This window comes from Cydia amplana, chromosome 1 (assembly GCF_948474715.1).
Source record: "Cydia amplana chromosome 1, ilCydAmpl1.1, whole genome shotgun sequence".
NCBI classification, from domain to species: Eukaryota; Metazoa; Arthropoda; class Insecta; order Lepidoptera; family Tortricidae; genus Cydia; species Cydia amplana.
In genome coordinates this window covers 16,255,190-16,279,719 of record NC_086069.1, presented here as the reverse complement: position 1 = coordinate 16,279,719, position 24,530 = coordinate 16,255,190, and the positions used below count along the sequence as shown (strand labels likewise).

At 35.8% G+C, this 24,530-nt stretch overlaps 2 protein-coding genes across 14 annotated transcripts in view; one reads left to right on the top strand and one right to left on the bottom strand.

Annotated features, from left to right (window-relative positions):
- The window catches only part of LOC134649216 (KIF-binding protein-like), a 287,050-nt gene that overhangs the window by 66,895 nt on the left and 195,625 nt on the right, over positions 1-24,530 (bottom strand). The window lies entirely within an intron of this gene.
- The window catches only part of LOC134649232 (CUGBP Elav-like family member 1), a 358,172-nt gene that overhangs the window by 189,269 nt on the left and 144,373 nt on the right, over positions 1-24,530 (top strand). For 2 of the 13 annotated variants that reach the window (XM_063503993.1, XM_063503984.1), the window contains one exon: positions 15,928-16,362. The exons of 9 other annotated variants lie outside the window; for them this stretch is intronic. In XM_063503993.1, coding sequence (XP_063360063.1) covers positions 16,229-16,362 — 134 coding nt within the window. In that variant the 5' untranslated portion in view covers positions 15,928-16,228. Of the gene's footprint in view, positions 1-15,927; positions 16,363-23,089; positions 23,368-24,530 lie in introns of those variants that run through there. 2 more of the 13 variants (XM_063504015.1, XM_063504008.1) reach the window with 1 other exon arrangement.

The following is a 24,530-nucleotide window of genomic DNA, read 5'->3' as shown; positions in this document are numbered from 1 at the left end:
TGTTACTTGTTCATAATAGCAAACAATAAAATAATTAATTAATACACCTGAATATTTATTGTTGTTTTGGAAGATGTTAACAGCATAGAAGCAGCAGCGTATATAGCATATAAGTTAAGAGTATTGATAATAAGAAAATAGCACAAGAACAGAAAAGAGATTATTTTTGATAAAATATGATGAAAACAGATTTACTTGATTACGCTCACCTGACTTTGCGGTCACTAAATGCAAATTTCAACCTTATTGTTATGGAGTTACAATACCCCTGGGGTTGCAGGCGTCCATAGTCGTTATTATTATAAATGCTTTGGTTGAAATGCTTTTTAACCCTCGAATTTTTCATAGGTACAGTCACCTGCAATAATATGTTACTCTTCGACGGCCGCAAAAATATGTGACACGCTCTTATGGCTCTACAAATAAGATCTAACATGATCTACCGCAAAACGGCCTTCGGTGTGTAACATATTATTGCAGCTGACTGTACTCGTATTCATTGTTGTATAGGTATTAATATCTTTTATCCGATCGATTTGCATTTATTTGAAATAAATCACAGTGTTTAGTAATTATATGTTTTATTGAATAAGAGATTATTTAGGTATGTAAGGAATACAGGGTGCCTTTTTGAAACACTCATTTTTTAGGGTTTCGTAGCCAAATGGCAAAAAACGGAACCCTTATAGATTCGTCATGTCTGTCTGTCTGTCCGTCTGTCCGTCCGTATGTCACAGCCACTTTTTTCCGAAACTATAAGAACTATACTGTTGAAACTTGGTAAGTAGATGTATTCTGTGAACCGCATTAAGATTTTCACACAAAAATAGAAAAAAAAAATTTTTTTTGGGGGTTCCCCATACTTAGAACTGAAACTCAAAAATTTTTTTTTTCATTAAACCCATACGTGTGGGGTATCTATGGATAGGTCTTCAAAAATGATATTGAGGTTTCTAACATCATTTTTTTCTAAACTGAATAGTTTGCGCGAGAGACACTTCCAAAGTGGTAAAATGTGTCCCCCCCCCCCCCCCTGTAACTTCTAAAATAAGAGAATGATAAAACAAAAAAAAAAAATATGATGTACATTACCATGCAAACTTCCACCGAAAATTGGTTTGAACAAGATCTAGTAAGTAGTTTTTTTTTAATACGTCATAAATCCCCTAAATACGGAACCCTTCATGGGCGAGTCCGACTCGCACTTGGCCGCTTTTTCTGGATAATTTTGAATTTCAATTGTCAGGGGTGCCTACATTATTTTTTAATACATTTTACAACGACAACAAACAAAAGTTCAAATTCGCCGTATTTTTATTACCCGGGTCGATCGCAACAAAATGGAAAATCATGTTTCTCAAATCTAAGCGTTATTGTAATTTATCTCAAATAACCAAAAAGTCAATCTGACTAGAACTTAAAAACAAACTGAATTATTTTAATATGTCGATTTTTCTTGGTGACCCAGGAGAATTTTTTTTGTATCCCATACAAAAAGAGCGTATTCCAATCGCGTATCGGTTTTGGTTTTTACTTATAAGTGTGAAAAATATATTCTACCATATACGAAGGATGTGTGTTTTTTCATGTTTTATATGTCTTTTTGTACAATAAAATGTTTTACTGCTACTAATATATCATATTAACGATTAACTAAAAAGGTATTTACATCTAATTTAACTGGTAAATTATTAAAGTCCGCTAAAATTAATATATACCTATTCAAAAAAATATTTGTTAATATGTCCCAAAATCATTGCTCATTTTATAAGTCTCCTGACTTACCAAACATATCGCAACGAAGGCAAGGGTACAACGCGGCATCGTGAACTTAATAACGTAACGTTTCAGTTACTTTTTTAGTCGCCGACCATTTTATCCGGGGTACGAAAAGAGGTATTAGATCTATCCTGGGTCTAATATGTTATAAAAACATAGTTTTTTGAAAAATGTTCGTAGGTAGTACACAAAATTTACATTTTCTTTTAAATGTGATTTGGGTCATCGTTCTCCCTGGTGACTTTTCTGGTGATCCAAGAGACATCAATTTTATTATGACTCAGGAGACTTTTTTTCTATGCACTTTGATTTTTTTGATGCGCTAATTTTGTAATCTTAAATAACTTTAAACTGCTGATATACTTATATCACTTTGCTGATGAGTGGAAGTGGAATTGAAACTTAATTTATTGTTCTCTCCCTTGACATTTTGGCATACATTTGACATGCTGCAGTGCACTCCTAACGTTAATAAAGACATAATTTTTAGAAAAAGCTTTAGGAAAACTCACTCTTGAGCTTAAAACGATTAAGTCCTTATCATATTATGTTAGATTATTAGTACAGACCCCAAATCAGTGAAAATGTCTCTTAGCCAACTAAATTTGTCTCTGGGAAAAGTACGATATCCCTAAAAATTGTACGTACATTTCGCATTTTTCTGAAGGAACGGAATTCATAAATTGGGTTATTATTATTTTTTCAGATTATTTGATTGCATTGACATATCACCAAGATAGATAGAACATTTAAGTTACCAGAAGAAAAGCATTTGTGTTCTTTTATACAGTGTGGAAAAAGTAGGTTCGATTCCCGGGCGCGACTAAGCGAATTTAAAAAAAACAACGTGTTGCATTCTGGGAGTGCCGACAGAAGTGAAAACTCAATGACTAGTCCAAAATGTCTGCAGCACTATGTATAATTGACCCATCCTCCTTTCTATTGAAAACTTTTGGTTCCGAAATTGCTGGTCAGTGAGCTTGTTTAAAATTCGAAATTCAAATTTATAGCGTTAATTGTTTAAAATTCGAATAGAAATTGTAAAGTTACCTTGCAGACCTCGCATCTAAATATATTTGGTCATGATATTTTGAGTTTTATTCACCAGTACTAGAGTTCACTTTTATTAGCGATTTCATCAAGATGTAGCTTTATTGAATTATATTTGAGTGATATAAAGTTATAATACTGTGAGATCCTCGTATTTCAGCCCGTACAAGATTATAACCTTTTTCATGTAATGTCATTGAGTTTTTCTTTATTGATTTAAATGCCATCTAAATGATTGGCCATCTAAACCTTACGGTCACATGATCGCCTTACGCTGTCTCGAGTTTATCATTTTTTCCCCACCTCAAAAAGTGCCTAGCGCCGCTAAAGAAGTTTTCACTTCAAAAATCTTTGAATGCAGTTGTTTCTTTAAAAAAACAATAATGTTTCATTTAAGTAAAATGAGCAAACGTAAGGTTTTAAGGCACTTTCCCTCCAGGGCCCATAATTTTTTTCCACCCGGTAGTAGACAACTATTTTTTTCGACTAAATGAAGTTTTATTAGAGTTTGTTGACGAAGCCTGTTGCGGATTTTATCGCTGTAGTTTTTTGTGACGATGCCTGTAGCTGATTGTAAGTTTGTGTTTACCTGACGAAGCCTGCGTTGCGGATATAAAAGTATGGTCTCTGAATAAATTAGATAAATCGTTGATCACATGGTTCGTTTCACACATCACATCAAATCGTTTGTCATCAGCATCACAATCAAAATTTGTCAAAAGTAATGAAATTTATGCCAAAAAAACATAAATAAAACATATAAATTCAACACATTTTTTTAATAAAAATCTTTCTCGATGATATAAAAAAGAACATCGACAAATTATGTTCAAAGAATTAATATCAAAACAGATGTCATAATTAGGATTGGCTACTTTAAGAAAGGGACAGAGAGATTTAATCCTCTCGCTTTGCACGTTTTTCTCATTCCTCCTTGTCAAGCCAAAATAAACTATAAAATGATAGTAACACAGTACATTGTAATATTCACTTTTTCCACGGTATCATGTCATTGTAAATTACTTATGTGAAATTGTAGTGGCGTGCGACTTTCAAACCGGAGGTCACGGGTTCGAACCCCGGCCCGTGCAAGTGAGTTTTTGTAAGTAGGGACCTTTTTTTAGTGGTACTTAAATATAATAACTTTTCGTATTATTGAAATAAAATATTTTATTCAAACAAACTTAATAATATAATAATTAAAACGAATAATATCAATTAGTTTTTAATATTTATTCAATTATTTTAAATGATTTGAGCATGAAACATACTAGATTTATTTTTATCATTACAATAGAAAAAAAGCAAAAAATATATTCTTATAGATATTTTATTTTCAAACAAAAATAAAGCAAAAAGTTACGGTTAGATTCTGATGGCTAAACACCAAACAGCTACCGATACATTTCAATATCTGTCGAAATTTCCTAACCCGTTGTAACTGACAAAGAGTATAGATTTCGACGTAGCATGACGTAGCCTAGCAAACACGCACACATGCGTAACGTATAGGCCTGTAAGAAGGCACCATCATAGGTTTACCTCCGATTTCGTTACTACTCAATAGAGTTACGACTCAACGTTTATTGGATATTAAAATTTTACGTAATTCGGAGCGCTGCGCGAAGTGACATAGGTCTTACCTCTTTGAGGCACGACGGCCATCTAACATTACTGGCATAAAGGATGCATTTATGACTTTGACGCATGACAGAAAGAGAAACCGAACTGCGTAAAATGGGCGTTTGCTGTTGAATTCGTAAAATCAAAAATCGATAATAAATCCATCGGTAAAGGATAATAAGTTAATATTTAGTTCTTTGAAAGTTAAGACGAGATGAAAACCTTTGCTGTAAGGTGGGTTGTGCTGGATATGGATGTGTTTTCTAGTTGCACGAAGCTAAAACCGAAAAATGAACACGTAAGTTTGGATTTATTTTCTATCGAGAAAATTTTAAGCATTCGTGTTTCGACTACTACGAAATCACTTATCATATAGTCAAGAAACATATATCCGAAAATCACTACTGTTTGTTTCCGGGGCTAGCCACTGCCACGTTTCTAAGATCCTGTTATTTTTCGATGCACGGCCTTAAGTACCTACTCGGTTTAACACAAGGGTTTAAGTGACTCCGCAATAGCTCGCGACAAAGGTCTGCAGGAGCCAGGTCAAGTTAGCGTCTCGGTTCAGCTCCCACTCGATTTTAAATTAATTTTTTATCCATTTGTGGCAGGTTTTTTAAATATAAAAATATAAGCATAGAATTTAGACTCTTTCTAACATTGTACGTGCAAAACTTTATTCACAGAACACTTTTGGGATCACTTCAGTCTTGCAAATCAGTTAAATGCGTTTTTCTCAGAGACCGTTTGACGTAGAGACCTACAATTTAGAACAGTTATAGCAATTACCGCCACTAATATTGTAAATAAGTCGAACCCGCTTATTTCTTATGTAAGGGGGAAATTTAGAGGGTGGAGAGGGGGTAACCTGTTTTTTTATTACCATCACGCGATTCATCTACTCGTTTGCGACCTATGTCATTAAAAAAACGTAACTACTAAAAAGTTAAAATCCGTGAGTGTATACTGTATGTTCCGAAAATCGTTATTTCCTAATTGCAGTTAATACCATTCGCATTATTTCTCACTTTATATTTTTCTCGTAATCTTCCTTTCCCTATAGCAACTTTAGTCATTCGCATATTTTTCCATTCAATTTTTTTTTTTTTAACTTATTTTCCCGGTATGTTTTGTAACCATTCGCATTATTTTCCAACTTAAATAGACGGAGCCCCGCTTCGCGGGGCTCCTATTTCTGGGCGGTTTGCCCTTCGGGCATCTGAAGCTACCTAACGAACCTAACCTACTTACCTACCTACGCTTTTTTCCCCAAAGTGTAATGTTTTCACGGACGTCTCACTAAATCAATAGCTAGGTAGGTTAGGTTCGTTAGGTAGCTTCTGATGCCCGAAGGGCAAACCGCTCAGAAATAGGAGCCCCGCGAAGCGGGGCTCCGTCTAGTTAAGTTGCAAAGGAAATGTTTTTTGAAAAGAAACAGTCCGACGAACTCCAGATTTGATGGACACCCCAGCGTTTTTCATAGTTTGTTGTTGTTATGTCAAGCAGAAAATAAGCTACTAATAAATACATAGAATGGGTAAATATGAAAACGGTTCAAAAACATATCGAGAAAATAAGCTACTAATAAATACATAGAATGGGTAAATATGAGAATGATTATAATTGCTATTGATAAATGAAGCTTACGAGAAAAATAAAAAGTGGAAAAAAATGAGAATGGTATTAACTGCCATTTAGGAAATTACAGTATACACTCAAATCCGTGAAGCATTCGTCAGTACTTAGCAATACTTAAATTTATTTACCTTGTTTTTTTTTCTCTTATTTGTAATATTTACTGAAGTTTAACACATTCTACGCGGTGTCATACTTTTAATGTGTAATATATACATATACACTTAATTAAATATATATTAGTCATGCGATATCCTCCGTTGTTTAGTAATTTACATTACAATACTCTACAACTACAAGGATACTTTAAAATGTATTGGAAATAGGCTGTAAATGACAAAAGGTCCATCACGCAATCGGCCGGATCAACAGCGAATGGGACAGTCAAATATTGGAATTGCTCTTGTCCGGGAAAGGTCGAATGGACAAAAAGTTTCTCTACAGATGCCATTTTTGCTAGTACCTTTAGGAGATTTTTAAGTTTAAAATTGTTTCGACAATGACTTTGTACTTAATTCATACTACTACTCTCCCATGGATTATCTAAAAGAATAAGAGCGGCTGTTGATTGCGATATGTACAATTTCACGGCATTGAATTATTTATCAATGTTCTTCCAAGATATATATATTGTAATTGATTATTACTTGTAGTCTTGACAGCGTATAAATCTTTCATTTTCTATAAATTCAATGAAAGAGAAAATCGCGGAAAATCCGCAACAGTAAGTAAATGCTTCTGCGATAAATCTGATAGAAAGTCGCCATGGACTAGAATCGTCTGAGCCTAACAGCCGCCCGTAACGTAACCTGTAGATTGCCTACATAAAGTATACCGAGCGCACAGTGTGACAGGAAGCAGTAAGCCACGCAGTCAGACGCCGTTTTTGATTTTTTTAAGGCATGTTCTGCCTTTCTAAGGTTAGTAATTTACCATACTAGGAGTTAACATATCAATTAATTATTTTCTACGCCGCTATATATGTCCTAGTTCAACTGGCTTCACTAGGGGTGCTCAGATACTCGATCTAGATGTGTTTTTAATATAATCCATCACCTCATAGACAAACTTCTACGTTTCACCACGCATAGTACACGCCAAGCGGCCCGTAGTGCTGCCAGGGAACTAGTCACTTGGAGCACGCTGTCCGGTCTTACTGTTCCACCCTGTGCTACTTTGTGACGAGGATCCAGCGCTGGCTTCGTCGCCTCCGCAATTATTCAACAAATTAGGAGCACCCGACCTCTGCCGGCGTACATTCGCCGCGGAAACGTAATTTCCTACCCGCAATGTTTTCCTGCCGCTAGCGTTACCCCCCGGCTACCCGCGCCTCTTTACCCATGCCTCCGTCTTGCCTTGCAATGCAACGGATATAATGTTTAGACAGAAAGGTCGCGCCCGTATGATTGAATTGACTCACGCCTGATTGGTTGTTAAGTTTTTTTTCTGTTTTTCTCCTGTTTATTATGAGAGTATGGAAATGTGTATAGTACACATGACACATTTTATATTAACTACGATGACTGTGGTTCTGGCCCTGATAACTAACAAATAGGCCTCTTTGGTTTCCTATAGACTTTATGTTATTTCTGGCTTAAGGTACTCGTATTGTTTTAGAGAATTTAATTAAATATATGGGAGTGCCATCTATTTCATTTAAATATCTATATCTCCAACAAATTACATCTCTTTGTAATTTCTGGAAAGTTGTGCCCTCGGCATCGTATTATTTCACGCATTGAGTGTCTGACAGGCAATTACAGGACAGGAATTGGTTTGATTCGCGCAAGTAAACAAGTAATTATCAGTACAGCACTGAAACTGGGTTATTTCCCTCGCGGCGATAATTGGTGGATATTTTTACGCTCAAAAAAGTCGGTGTATTTTTGGGGTAGATCATTTTAGTAGTATACAATGAAAATATCGAGTTACTTTTTATTCAACAAACACATTGTAGTTTTAAACCGACTTCAAAACAGACGAGGTTCTCAATTCGACGGGACTTAAGTTGTTTTTTAGCGTTTTGCTATGTGTATTTTCCGATTTGTCGAACATTACTGGACCGATCTGAAAATTTGTTTATTTTTTAAAGACACATTTGGCAGTCGCTGTTGGTCTAGTAAGGAGACCCTGGATAAATCAAAGAAATATTATAAACACGCCTACATCTATAGTGATATCGGTATTTAATTTTGACGTGCAATTGATCTCTAAACCCGATATTTGGTTAAATGGAGTTGTTGATGAACATTTTGTAATGTCGGTTCTTTTTTTGATTAAATTATAGCAAGATTAATTTAGTGGACGTAATAGGTAATTGACTTCCATATAATTTATCAAAAAAATGTGCTAGATAAATATGTCTCCCATCTTAAATTAAAAAGTATTTTATACACTATGTCATAATAAAACGTTGTCAAGATATTCTAATCTACAGGAATTTTTAAATGATTAAAATACGTACTGTATATCTACAAGTTTAAATATATAATTAATAATGATTACTTACCGACTCTAATATTTAATTCTAAAGTAAATAAATACAATACCTACTTATTTCTTCCATCTCATGAAGCAATTAATATTGATTTTATCCATTTCAGTCAAATGATATGAACGAGTAGATAGCCAGTATTTGAGGACAATAGTTTTAGTCTATTTATATTTACTGAATTGGAACTATGAAAATAAATATCGCTGGTTTTGAATGAATTTTACAAGCCGAAAACAATGGACGTTTATTCATTAAACATCAAACATTAAATCGTTCTGTTGCAATTGTTCCTCTTTTTAATTAGTTTACTATCTTGTCAGTTATTTTAGTCGAATAATTATTTTATTTTACTATTTGTTCACTGTACGTTATTTGATGTCTTTTTCTTCTTGTCTGTTACCCTCCGTGATTCTTCTCACTTGATGGTCTCATCGGAAGACCAGCGCTGGAAGCCACCAGCAACATGCTGAGATGAGGCCATTTCGTGGCACTTTAATCTTATTTTGTGTTTTCTTTCATATTATGTATTGTCTGTGCTTACGAATAAATTATATTATATTCTATTCTATAATCGTTATAAGTGTTAACGAAGTTGTAGAATATCCTTCCGTTTGTTTTTTGCCGTAATATTTTCGTACTAGCTACACTTCAAACAAGCAAAGTTTCATTACTGTTGGCTGTATATTTCAATGAAGAGAAATCACAACCTTTCAACAACTCGTCGAGTGAAAGCAGCCTTACGCGACTTTGAAATGTTGAAATTCAAAACAAAATAACTGCTGAAGAGGAACAGGCCAAAGTTGGACGAATGAAAATTAATGAAATTCCCCACTAGGAGGACGGTCGGTTTACAAAGCCAGTGTCCGAGCTCAGTTTTACAACGTCGAGTTAAATTTACCGGATAAGGCGTAATTATGCTCTCGGGGCGTTTTTATACCGTTGTCACCAGAATGGAGGAGGGGATATGCACAGCGCCCGCCTAATGAAACTTATGACGAATGCTATGGCTGATTAAATAAGAGCGTGTAAAGTTATTTTCATGTATCATCTCTATCATCAGTACAATATCAATTCTAGTTACTATCCTATAAAATGCGTAGTATTACCTAACTTTACTTTCACTCCTTAATGTGGAATTAATTAAGATAACCTGCGGTGGTGTCTCATTCACACGCAGACTAATACATATTATTAATGCCGTTTGCTTAATTTACGTAAGGCATATTTTTAACAGGTATGATCATTTTGCTGATATTGATACATAGTTTTTCACTCTTCCTTGTCTAGTCTCAAAATTGAACTTAAACGTAAATTGTTTTAGTTTAAATAATAAAAATTGTTTTAAATAGGTAACAAAATGTATAAAAATAACTTTCCGATTGTCCTACCTACCAACTAGTAAAATAAATTGATGACTACTTATCCGATAACACTAAATTAGATATTGAAGTTAAACCTATTTACCAATCTTCTACGTACCTACCCTCTATATAATTTCACACAACTGGGGGCACGGCAGTGCCCCCGCCAAGTCGAGCAAAACCATCCTTTTCTCGAAGCGATTCAGGCCATTTTCGACGTCCTGTAATTTTGTGCTGGCTGAAGCTAGAACCCTGAATTTTCAGTAATATATAGGGCTTAACATTCTTAAGATATATTCTCAAAAACATTTAATTTGAACTTGTAGTTTAATCTGTCAGCTCCCACGGCTCATATATGAGCCAGAACGCTTATGGTGACGTCATATCGTGGGATTCGACAGGTTAAGAATTATTGCACGTCAAAGTTCCTTATTTTCGACACTGACACATTCACTCACTCACCGATCATCATACTCGATCTCATACTTCTAGCATACCCACAAGCTTCAAATTTTAAACATAAGTAGTTTTCAGCTTATCAAGCCATAGAAAACCTAAAAATATTGCAATATCAGTCACGTTTTAAAGATCTAAGAACTGCATAAGTAAGTTTGTAATCCCATATAAATATATGCTATTACATAGTTACTGTTGCAGTTCCTGCAAATAGTAGATAAAGTAAAGGTACACTACGATGTACGATGTGAGTATGAATGAAGATGTGTTTAGTTATGAATGATATGTGTATACATAGTATGGGTATGAGTACCCGAAAAGAAGGACTGCCTATAGGATACTTATTACAAATTAAAGATATCTTATTAATAGGGTTTTAACACCCCTTGGCCAGTGCCAAGGGGTGTTAAAACCCTATTAATAACAAAAAAGTTTTGAGATGTAATGTGAAACCAAGTCGGTTATTTTAATCAGTATTAAAATAACCGACTTGGTTTCACATTACATCTCAAAACTTTTTTGTAGTAGAAGCGTTGCGAGACTTGCACCTTTTACATGTAATGTTTTTGATGGGATACTGTTTGTTTTGAACACTGGTAAATATAATTTAAGTAGGTATGGCTCATACTTAATAATTTCAAATTTCTTTTTCTTTCTGCGGTTATTATGTATGTTAACATTATGTACTCATTAATTAACCTCCAGGTCTGTTTCTTAAGTATGTTAAGTACACTACATTGTACTAAAAATCCATTTGCATTATGTGACTGTTTGTGTTCTAACTAAATTAAAAAAAAAAAAGTTAGCATCAGAAGTAGCCTAATGGGCGATGTATACAGATTACTGATGTGCCTAAGGAAACGTTCCAAAATTGCGAAATGTTTCGGAAATTTAACGTAGGAAAAATTTGAAAAATTTCTTCGAAATTTTCCAATTTAAAATTTAAATTCCCCATATTTCCTAGTGAAATTTTCATGAAATTTCCGAGAATTTATAGAATTTTATGGAAACGTTCCGCAACTTGCACATCTGTAATACAGAGTACCTAGTAAATAATCCTTTGCCATCGTATTTTCATCGTAGTCAACCTTAGTACTTTTTGTACTAAGACTGACTGAAATAGCATGACTCGTTTGGACGTTTCCGTAAAAATACGATTGGAAAGGATTATTCACTACATCTAAAAATTATTCCAACAGAACTTTATTGTTAAGATGTGTAAATTATTTTGAATGCCTTGGCCGCGTAGCTACCTCTGCCTCGAACTGTTTAATCTAAGTGCTATAACTATTATCATTTCTCAGATACTTTAGAGCAAAGTCGCTTCTGCAGTATTTAATTCTATCCTAAAGCCCAGCTTCACGGCATGCTCCACTTGGCACCGCCAACTTTGCCTCTCAACGACTTTGTACTGACCCAACTCTAGGAAAGAGTATAGTGTAAATAATTGCTTCAAACAAGCATCAAGAGCAACGCCTCGGTTTGCTTTAATAACTCGTCGTAGTTTTAAGTTAGGTTAGTGCATTGAGATGTATTTACAAGCGCGACTGAGGACATTAAAACTCTCGAAGCAAGTCTAGATCTAGATGACTCTTCTGTTATATTTAATGGTGCCATGATTTTCGATGCTTATAAGAAAGCCACTGTATCGTAAATACATTAATATGTACATTTAAAGGTAATCATAAATGTTCTTTTTTGTAATAATGAATTGATATAGGATTTAATTTAGATGATAGTTCAATTTAATACCCAGACAACTACGTATGAAGGACGGTACGCGACCGATATTCAATGGAACCTTAGAATGACACCGATTTAAGCTAACATATACAAATTCACAGTTAACATTAAATAGGTATCATACGTTTAAACCCACCTGAACGGTCTATATAAAAATCATATTTTTATGGATCAACAAGTTTTAATCCAACCCGTTCAAGTTGCACGTTTGTAATTAATTTCTTTTGAAATCTGTAACAACCGGCAATACTTATTTTTATTTACGACGGTTTTATTGTACGCACGTTCGTGCAGGTGAAACTTGTTTAAGGCATAAAACTCTAACTACAAAATCTCTAAATCAAAAAAGAAATGTACAAGTTTTTAAAGGGTCGGCAACGCGTTGCAGGCGTCCATAGGCTACGGTGAATGCTTACGGTGACCGTATGCTTGTTTGCCACCGACGTGGTATAAAAATAATGCGTATGCTTGTTCCTCTAATCGTCGTCGTCGTTTTAGGTGGAAAAGCGAGCGAGTTATTCCATACTGTATTGAGTCCGTGCCTTGTATATACATATATATGTATATAACCGTGTACGCTAGTACTATCTACTTTCATCACGAAAACGCTGAACCACTCTCAATCAACAAGGACTTGTGTTTGTGTTTTTATTTAACGCAGCTTCACTGTGGCCGGAAATTATACAGCACTCTGTAATTGAAAGTTAACAGAGCCAAGCTCATTTGTTCTTCATTGATTTCATCGTTTTTTGCGTGCAGTTCTTTTTAATTGACTGGTACCTATACATTGTTTTCTTCATATTTGCTAATAGCTTATATAGGTAATTATGACCAAGAGAGTATTTTTTGCGATAAGTCATGTAAACCAAGCGGGTTTACAAGTGGTATATTATTGGTTATATTGGAGATAGGTTTGAAAATAAAGGAAAAATGGTAAAACTCAGTACCGGGTGAGACTTGAACTCGCGACTCCGGGATATCAGGCCGCGTAGCCAACGTGCCAATCGCTTACGCTCCATAGCGATCGAAACGCAACTGTCACTGTCGCACTAATATGGAAGAGTGATAGAGAGACACAAAGCGATTCGACGGCGAAGCGATAGCGATTGTCACCTTGGCTATGCCGCCAGGCCCGAATTAGGCTTCGCCAACCAATGTGAAACGAAGGACGAATTGGGAACGAGATGTTTATGTGTTTTTGTGTGTAATGCTAATGATAAACAAGTAAGTCAGTCTTGAATGTTACTACGAACAAGTGGGTACTTAAGTACCTATTTACTTGCATTGTGTCCGGCTAGTTCTGACGTAGATTGCACAAGTTTACGTCGTCGACTACACAGTCCCTCCCCGTTCCGGCTTGTGCGTCTTTGTCCTTCGTCGCTGATAGATAGCAGGGATGCTGATTTTTTGACATCCGCGGATGCGGATGCGGATATTTAAAAGCTCACATCCGCGAATGAGGATACGGATGCGGATGTCAAGATTAGGTACTTAGAAAACGTCAAATATTACATTTTTTGTATTTTTTTATTTTAAAAAAACGAAACGTTTAGTATTTGAGCAAGAATATAGGTGCGTTATATTTAATAAACAGTAACTTCGCCGACTTTTCTGGATCTAGACGATTTCGTTATACCTATAACGAAATCGTCATTACCTAATGACGAAATTACCTAGCACTTACGCCGCCGCTAAGACGTTCCTGTACCGACTTGTTCGACATCCGCATCCGCATAAGCTCCGCATCGATTTTATGCGGATGCGGATGTTGAAAATAATGCGGAAGTTCCGCGGTTGCGGATGCGGATGCAGATGTTCGCAACATTGCTGATAGATAGTAATAGCGCTCCTGACATTTACGGATATTGCAGCAAAGGCCATTCAGCAAAACAAACTGTGTGACGTGCACCTATGTACCTACGCACCTAGAAATAGCGCTCACAGAGATATAATTATTTGCGGTGACCTTTAACAAAAAGAGAACTTATCGTTAGGCGTAAGGCGCTACGACTATAAGTTGTTATTTTTCCTAAATATCGAATAGTTGAAGATTTTATACGAACAATATTTTTTTAATAACCGCACTCCACGCTATCTCGAAGGTCAAACAACCGTCAACCCATCAAGTTCGGCAAACTAAAGACAATGAAAAAATCTGCTAACAGCATTATGGTAATCGACCCCTTCGCATTTTATTACTGAACGAAGGAGACCGAGAGAATCGTGGCTCGAGCGCAAATCGTCCGCAGTGCCTATTCGTGAACATAAATTGGCAGGTTTTTTTTATTGAACACGCCAAATCGTCAAAGTCACGAATGGGGCTGCACCCCCTGCAGGCATGCTTGGAGCGAAATGTATGGAATTTTATTTCGCCCGACGTTAATGCGACATGAAATGAATTTCCGTTGAATCAGAGCTGAAAGATCGTGGGTATTTATTTGTGGCAGAGGAAATATAGAATTCCGCAATAAGAACTTCATTCAAGTGTAGATTAATTAAACTCCATAATATACCTACACACTTTTGTATAGTTATATAATCATCGTGCAATTTCAAGAGTACCTAAACGTGAAACGAACGCTATGTACGAGCTCGTAATGTCATTGTTTTCGTAAGCGCTGAACTTACAATAATTTGCAATGTGTTGTGTCACATGGGTGGATATACTCGTATAATTTTGATAAATTGGTTCAATAAAAAGCACATGTTCTGGAATCGACGGTATTAAACAAACGCCGTTTACGAATATATGTAAAAAAAGAACAGCCTGTTTAACCGCCCAGGGTACGGATTCCAAGAAAGTAATGTATAATGAATACAAATAAACACATAAATATTTGGCTCGGCTACAGCGCTGTTGGCGTGCCTCCCGAGGTAATAAGTGCCTTATTATGATAACTAAATCGAGGAGTTGGATTTAACATAAAGCATTTTTTATAAATATAAACAGAGACGCTACATTAGCATTTATTGTTCTAAAAATTATAGTCTTGACATGGGTAGGGGTGAGTAAATACTAATGAATTCGGAAAGCAAATGGCAAAAGGAATTGCAACTCTTACTGAGAAAAGCGAACTGTGCTTAAGTAACATGACAGTAGGTATACCGACCTTCTACAGACATATAATTTAAGTTTATTTAGTTGTACGTACTTAGAATTCTGGACCAGCGCCAAGCATTAATGAGGTGTTCGTTTCCATTTTTATTTTCTGTTTGTGCAAATTACCTATGGCAAAAATAAATAAAAAATACTGCAATGCTAATAATAAACAACAATGTTCTTCGCCTGCTTATAAATAAACATTGGCCTAAAAGCATATGTTTACCCTACCTATCAGCTTACCATGGACGGCGTACGGCGCGGCGTGTATAAGCTATCGTAACTCACTATCGTAAGGCCTTAAATCAAACCCCTGCGGCGGAAGTATTGCTAGCCGCGCTGGCCTGAAACATATTGCTGATATTTTCCTTAAGGCGTTTTTTCTCTGTTTATGTTTATGAATGCTTCTGATGAAATTTAGAAAAGTTTTGATACCTGTTAACCTATATTCTAATAAGTTAATAATAATTATATAGAACAAGCAATTCATATCTGCCTGCTTCTTACGTGCTTCTTATTATAGGTTGCCTACTTTGTAAAGTAGGTACCTATGTATTTAAATTTTAATCTACTCGTTACTACAAATATCTACCTAGTTTGTAAGTTTAGTCTGGAATATCGCAACGCTTAGACAAAGGTACACAACCTAAAGATTGTGTTCCTATCTAATCCAACATATTTCGCAGTTTAACAGTGATTACAAGTGTTAAAAAGTATTCTAAGGAAATGAAAAGATGTCCCAAACATGCTTAAAGCGGACAGGACGATAACCCCATCGTTTTCACGTTGTGAACATTAAAAAAAAAGTGAATCAGTGTGAGTGTTGTGAGAGTGTCAGGTTGCGATGAGGCGGGGGGCGGGAGTGCCCCCGCGCCTCTTATCAGTTGATAAGGCGTCGTGGCGGCCCGAGGCAAGCGAGGTATCGGCAAACGTGGTGAAGTCTTCAGGGTGACCAGGCTGCTTGGACCGAAGCGGCCGCCGCCCGCAATGCTGCATTCACTAAACGCGCTGGCGGGCAAGATCTCGCCGGGCGGCGGCCTCGACACAAACGCGAACCGACATTCGCACCCCAACCGAAACCACAAGGCGTCCTCGCCATCTGCACCCTACTCTAAGCCCAAGTAAGTGACAATCCTTGTACTACCTCGTACAGATTCGTTAATTACTAAGTAGGTTCGATATTAAGTATTAAGAGGCCAAGATCACCAGCACCTTACCTTAATTTGTTTTCCACCGTCAGTGATTTTCTCGGTCTTGAATTGTTACCTACCTACTTACTATTGAACCCCAATTTGGTGAGTGCCTTTTTAGATATAAAATATTTAAATATTTCTATTTAAGTCGTATTTGGGCAAAAAGAGCCATTAAACCCAATATAATTATGTACATAGTACTAGGTCAATAAAAATACTGGTATGCTACTAGTATTGAGCATTCAAAGTACACTTATATATAAACTATTTGGATGGTTAGGTTTTATAGTTTTATCCTCATCATCGCCTGATCATGAGGATAAAATACAATAAAATTACCTTTGTTTGCCTTTACATACCTATGTATGGTGACTGATATAGTTATTGGCCTCTCCTAACAAATCAGAAAGAAACAAGCCAATAGCCTTTATACGCATAATGCCAAAAACGCAAAACGCCATTTTGTCGTTTCGCGTAATTTATAAAAAAAATACGCATAACGCCAAATACGCTTTATGACATAAACGCAGAATGCCAAAAAACGCATAATGCCAAAAACGCAGAAAGACAAAAACGCTTACATATAAGTATATGTTAACAGGAACTATATGTAGTAATTAGGGCAGTATGCGCAATGGGCTTGCATGTTGCGGTAGGTACCTATATGAAAAAACATTCGTTATTATTTTTTAATCGAGGAAGGGTGTGATGAAATACTCTGATAATGTGAAAATAATAGAATAACAAAAGTACAAAGTCCTGTATTCGCCTTAGGTAGGTAACTATAGTTTGTCAAAGGACTGTCTCATTTCAAACAGACAGAGAGAATCATACTATCTTTGACTTAGACTAGTACTAGCACCCAAAAGAAAAGGATGAGTAGGTATAGTCTTTTTTGTTCTTATATTTACTGTCAATTTTGTTTGACCAACTATAGCTAATTATATAACACATTACATTTATGTATGGAAGGTTTTGGATGATATCAAATAATTTCAGCTTTATTAGCAGTCATTAGCTTTTGGCAATATGCGTATTTGGTTTTTTAAAGTTTTTGGTATTATGCGTATTTGGTTTTTATACATCTTTGGTATTCCAAGTGTTTGGCAATACACGTCTTTGGCGTTTCGCGTATGAATGGCGTTTTGCTTTTTTGGCATTATGCGTCTAAAGGAAGTCTTATTGCTAAGGGTGGCCAATTACTATGTAGTGGCCAATAACTATTATAGCAGTCACCCTAGTAACGTTCTAAGGATTCATTATTAAGGTCAGCATGCACTAGAGATGGCCGAGGTAACGAAGCTGTGCGTGATGGATAATCAACTTAAAGGGTCGTGAACACCTAGAAACGCGCTCGCCATTGAGAACACGTCACTGGTGGTAGTGGTGGATGCTCACGCTTTATACCTAGGTAACCTAGGCCACATACTCGACGAATGGCATGGAAAGTAGCGAGGGAAGAAGGCAGAGACATAGTGTGGTCGCGCTACTCGTCGTCTGCCGCGGTACTGACCTGCTTCCCTTACTACTTCCCATAGGTACCACTCGTCGCGTGTGTGGCCGGGGTATTAAACGTTACTTTTAGCCCTAACTATTTTAATGGTAGTTACTTAACACATAGCCGTTGAAGAGTCCGAATATATATTAATTTTACACAACCACCACCAGCAGCATGACTTGACTTGACACCCTGTATATGTTACACAAACATTGCTTATTTAGAAGTACCTAAAAGTTAGTGAATCGTGTAAATCCCTATAAGTTTTCATAATTAACTGAAAATATAAACTGAATGGCGTGAGAAGTCGACAAATATTGCGAGTCATGCAATCTCGGTTTTGAGTTACGTAGGTAAGAAATCACAGATTTTTTTTAAACTAAATGAAAATATAATATGTATATCTTTTACACTTTAAAGTTACTAACTAGGGTCTTAACTATGATGCACACATTGCTGTGTCTTTGTTACTTTAATAAAGATAGGGCAATAGTTATATCCATAGCCAATTTTGTAGATTTTTTATTTATTAACAAATTACATGCTAAAATCTACACTCAATACAAAGTGTAATAGAAATTTCCATACAAAGTGACCCCTGTTCAATGTTGAACAATATTGAGTGTTTTATTATAAGTTATAACGATCAAATGCAACTAGATATTTTAATAGAGACGCTGTGGCGCCCCGGTACTTCTATTTATGAATAGTATCGGATAAGATAAGATATAATATATGTCAGGTGGGCTAGTCGAGTGTGAGTCCAAAATGCGTTGATGGTGATGGTTGCGTGATGTCATATTGTGACGTCACCCGTGACGCTACTCTGATTTGAAGACCATCCTCATTTTCATCAATTGTGATTTCTCAATACTAAAATCATTTTACTATGTAGGTACAATTTTGTATGAAGTTAATAAAATTGTATTATGTAATTTTTTATACCAAACAAAGGAAAAAAGAAAAAAGTAGTAAATCTAAACCGATATACATAGGTATGTAAACGTGTGTGCAGATTGTGAGGCGCCCTTTTGTTACGTGTCATTGAGACAAATATGTACATTAATTCATCGTTTTTTGCCATCCATATTTATTCGTTAATCGTTATTATTGACACTAATTATAAACAGCTTTTAGTACTGTTCTTCTATAGACCTGGGATTTAATTGCCGAGCGGGCCGGAGCGGGAGTTCAGAGGTTCAGACGAAAACGCCCTGGCAAACAAACCGAGACAGCACTAGAATGATGATAAAGATATCGCTATAATTAGAGTTTGAATCACGATATACGATACGAAACTACATCATATGCCGGTAATCGTCATTAAAAATAGGCTGCCTGGTTAAATACCTGACTATCTTTCACGTTATATCAATAAACTATAAATTAAAAGTATATAAATAAACAAATCTGTCAAATGCAGACAACATGGTAGCATAGTCCTCTCAGGACATCAACTTTTGAAATGTCACCTCACAGCAACCCGGGACATGAAGCTTTCGATTACGAAACTCATCTTACCGTGAAATACTCGTACACGGTCATCCCGCATAGGTAGTAGTAAGATTGGAATGTCCATTGCTTTGCTCTTGATGACAACGGAATGAGGACGAAAAATCGAATTTCGTCCTGAAGTTCCTAAAAGAGTTACTTATTTACTTGAGCAAGATGTTCGACTCCAAATGCATGATTTTTAATGTCCTTACATTGTGAGTTTTCATATGATTGGTGTGTATTTTTTTAGGATCGCATGAACAATTCTAAAAGCGAGTAGAGCAGCTAAACGTGCATTTTTATGTATATTGATGGGAAAACAAATTCTTTAGTGTAGTGTGAGGTATTTTTTATACAGTTGCTAAAAGTGCTATGTACTTTACGTAGCAGCTTAGCGTTCGGGTAATTCGTTTTTGCCACACAACTAGGATGACAAAGAACGACTGTCGAACCTCAAAAGTGCGACCAAAAATTAAATGGAAGTGTGTGCGTAAATGCGTAAATTATCTATTATTTATATTGTATGAGATAAAAAAGCACCTTTTAAAGTGTAAAGGAACTTTGATACTTGATTCTAAGTAGAATTAACTAAAAATCCCGAATCTAGAAAGCTTTTTTGAAAGGTCTAAGATGATGAGGTGTTGAGCGATGACGATAGGTGTTATTAAGCTTATCACTGGGGCCCAAAAAGCGTCAGCTTTACTTGCATTATCTAACAATATAATAGAACATCCTCGTCCTGACCCGTACCTAACTCCTAATCCAATGTTTGCTCATGAATCGTCCACGGCAAACACAGGGTGAGTCAGCCTGTCAAATGTACAGTCAGGCGCGTGTTGCGGGGAGATAATAACGTTAACCGTTATCGTGAGGAGCGCAGGGGTCACTAGTCACCACCTACCGGTTTTTAGGGTTCCGTAGCCAAATGGCAAAAAGCGGAACCCTTATAGATTCGTCATGTCTGTCTGTCTGTCTGTCTGTCTGTCTGTCCGTCTGTCCGTCTGTCCGTCTGTCCGTCTGTCTGTCCGTCCGTATGTCACAGCCACTTTTCTCCGAAACTATAAGAACTATACTGTTGAAACTTGGTAAGTAGATGTATTCTGTGAACCGCATTAAGATTTTCACACAAAAATAGAAAAAAAAAAAAATTTTTGGGGTTCCCCATACTTCGAACTGAAACTCATAAAATTTTTTTTCATTAAACCCATACGTGTGGGGTATCTATGGATAGGTCTTCAAAAATGATATTGAGGTTTCTAATATCATTTTTTTCTAAACTGAATAGTTTGCGCGAGAGACACTTCCAAAGTGGTAAAATGTGTGTCCCCCCCCCCCCCCCCTGTAACTTCTAAAATAAGAGAATGATAAAACTAAAAAAAATATATGATGTACATTACCATGTAAACTTCCACCGAAAATTGGTTTGAACGAGATCTAGTAAGTAGTTTTTTTTTAATACGTCATAAATCGCCTAAATACGGAACCCTTCATGGGCGAGTCCGACTCGCACTTGGCCGCTTTTTTTTACCCTTTAACCAATAGTTCCAATAAAATATTAATATTTATGTGGGGTGGAAGTTATCCCACTGCCCATCATACCTACCTTAAACGTCCAGTACTTATAGTCGGCTAGCTACACATAGCTATATTACTTACTACTTTTTAAACCTTCTAGAAGAGGAATTTTAAATGTAATGTTCTTTTAATTAATAGCCGCCTACACTCGAAGTTCAAAGTTTCATTATAAATAAATTTATTAAATATAAATAAATTAAAATACATTTAAATTTTCATACTAACAATATTTACCTCAAGCGCTGGTGGCCTAGCGGTAAGAGCGTGCGACTTGCAATCCGGAGGTCGCGGGTTCGAACCCCGGCTCGTACCAATGAGTTTTTCGGAACTTTTGTACGAAATATCATTTGATAATTACCAGTCGCTTTTCGGTGAAGGAAAACATCGTGAGGAAACCGGACTAATCCCAATACGGGCCTAGTTTACCCTCTGGCTTGGAAGGTCAGATGGCAGTCGCTTTCGTAAAAACTAGTGCCCACGCCAATTACTGGGATTAGTTGCCAAGCGGACCCCAGGCTCCCATGAGCCGTGGCAAAATGCCGGGACAACGCGAGGAAGATGATGACTAACAATATTTATCTCATAATTTCTTAAAAATTACTAACATACCTACTTTTTTTCTTGCAATATAAAATATATTAAATATTTATTTTAAAAATGGTCCTTTATTTAGTAAGTAAATGGAGTATCTGTTAGGATTAAAAACTACCCTGTTTTTCTGTTCATAAGTAGCTTGTTCTCATCAGAAAGTACGACTGGAAAAATGTTTGTTTTCTATGTATAAGTACACGAGGACGTTCAGTTTTTTTTTTGCATCAAATAGAAAACTTTAGCGCATCCCATATCCTTTTCTCCTATGTCGCCGTTGCTAGCGCTTGTGCGACTAACACTAAAGTTTGTGTGGTGGATTAGTACTTGTTCCGGCCCCAAACTAGGATAAAAGCACGTCCTACCTATGTTAGAACTTTCAGAGAGGATATAAAATTCTAACATACCCATAGTAACAAGCACACCTGCACTAAGACTATGATTAAATGGGGTTGGCAACTGTCAAAGCTTTGCATAGATGGCGCCATCATAGCTTGCCCCTTTTTCTATGAGATTTGGCGTAAAGGGCTGACATCCAGGGCATTAAAAAAAAAACAAATTTTTAACACAATTTTAGGGATTGACAGGGCAAACTATGCTGGCGCCATCTGCTAAATACTTCGACCGGCCAACCCCATTACTTCTCGCACGGTTTTTTTTTTTCATTGATTCTTATTATACCTACAACCCGGCTTTTACCCGAAGGGGGTCCATATAATATAAAAGTTACCTAGCTAATTTTTGTAATTAATATTAGTTAACTAATTCAATTATTGCACGAAAATCTATTGTTTAAATTCAATTTCTGCACGACATTCAAAATTTACTAATATTTATCTTATTTTAATGATTTTTTTTTATTGTCTTAATTGAAACTTATTATTTCATGGAATAAATAAAGCTTTTTATTATTATTATTTATTATTATACATACAACAGTGAATTATCTTGGTATCCACAGCGGAACACCAATACGCATATGAGCATTATATAAATTGTATATACTCGTATAGATGTCAATCACAATGAAAAAAAAACTAGCATTATCAGAAAAAAGTGTACTATTTACTTTTTTTGAAAAGCCATCAACTTTTGGGTTACCTATTTTTATACGATTCCCAAAAAACAAGACTTGGATTAACCTAAATTAAGTAAAATAGACGAAGTAATTTTTCTCGTAGTATGAGTAATTGAGTAGTATTAGAAATTATACAAAATTAATAAAGTGGAGTTTTTTGGCTTTTATGCGGATGCTATAGTGTGTCAAAGGACTGTCTTATTTCAAACATAGACAGAGAGAGTCATACTATCTTTGTCTTACACTAGTACATACTAGCATCCAAAAGAAAAGGATGAGTATAGTTTTTTTGTTACTATTTACTGACAAATTGGTTCGACCGTCTATATTTGTTTTTCAACGTAATAAATATTTAGGTACCTTCTTTTTTCGTTATTACAGCAATCAAACCACTATTGATTTGTTGGAGACTGACATTTCTGTGGGCAGAAGGGGAAACTACCCACGATTCGTAAGAAAATAAATGTACATTAATTCTTATATCAGTGTATATAAAGTTCATTTTAAATTGTAAGGTCTTGTTGCTATAAATGTGATACGCCAGTATCCACTTGTAGTTCTCCGCGGTTGTTGATCAAGTCTGATAGTGCTCTTGATAAGAGCTGTTATCAAGCGATATGTATGCGTTTATCAGTGATAGCGTGATGGCAAACAAGTGCGAGCATGGCGTGTGGCACCGTAGTTTTTCTAGAACAATGAGGTACCCGTAGATGCTATATAATTGTACATTTTGAGGTTAGATTTTGTTTTTCATTACCTTATTTGTGTTGATGAAGGTCTTCAATAATATTGAACAATTGGTTTTGCTGTAAATTACTGGTTGGTTACATACCGTTTTGAAGCATATTGATATGTTTATGTAAATAATATGTGCACCAATAATATAGTTAGATAAGTACTACTATATGTAAGGCGATAGGGATTTCATATTACTGTCAATGTGACAAAGTATGAAATGGCATAGATCTCAAATTCCTGTACCATATCGTCAGTTGGCAAGCATAACTCACTAATGAAAAAAAATTATAAACAAAAATCAATCTTCTTATAGTACTAATATGGTTCACTATGGCTAATATGAACTTGTGGTGGTAATTAGTGAGTTTTGCTTGTCACCTGACGATATTACAGAATTCAAGACCGAAACAAAAGACGATTCGAGTATAAAATTGATTCCTTGTCTGTTTAAAAAAAATCAAGTAAAGTAAATCATTTGTATCTTTCGTTATAATGACATAGTTGTGCAATAAAAATGTTATGTAATATGTAAGTAACGTCCCGTTAACGTAGCTGGTTTACATTGACAGATATATCTGTTTCACATCAGATACAAGCACCATCATTAAGTACGGTGTTGTTTACTTACACGGATTCTTTATCGTGGATGAATCTAGGTTATCTTATTCAGAAATGCGTCCCTTTTATACATTTATGATTATCACGTAAAATGTACTGAAACATATTTCTTGTTTCTGTATATTGATACAAAGAAAAAAAAATTAACCGTAGTTTTATTAGGCATAACAATTGTACGCTCTAAGTAATGATAAGTAAATAATCATCATTAAGTATTCAGTCTGCAGCATTGAGAGTTTTCAGGTACTTACGGAGTGCAACTTCCTAACGCGGGTTCGAACCCCAGCTTGCACCAATGAGTTTTATGCCACTTATATAATGTCATTAGACATTAATCAGTTGACACCGATACCACGATTTTGTAAAAAACAAATGATTGGTAGATTTTTCTTAGAATTAAACTGTCTACATTTACCTTACCACATAGACTAGGAATCCTCTAGATTGAGTTTAGAGCAATTATTTCATGAAACCGATGCTGCCAAAAATACGGGGGTGCGGGGGGAC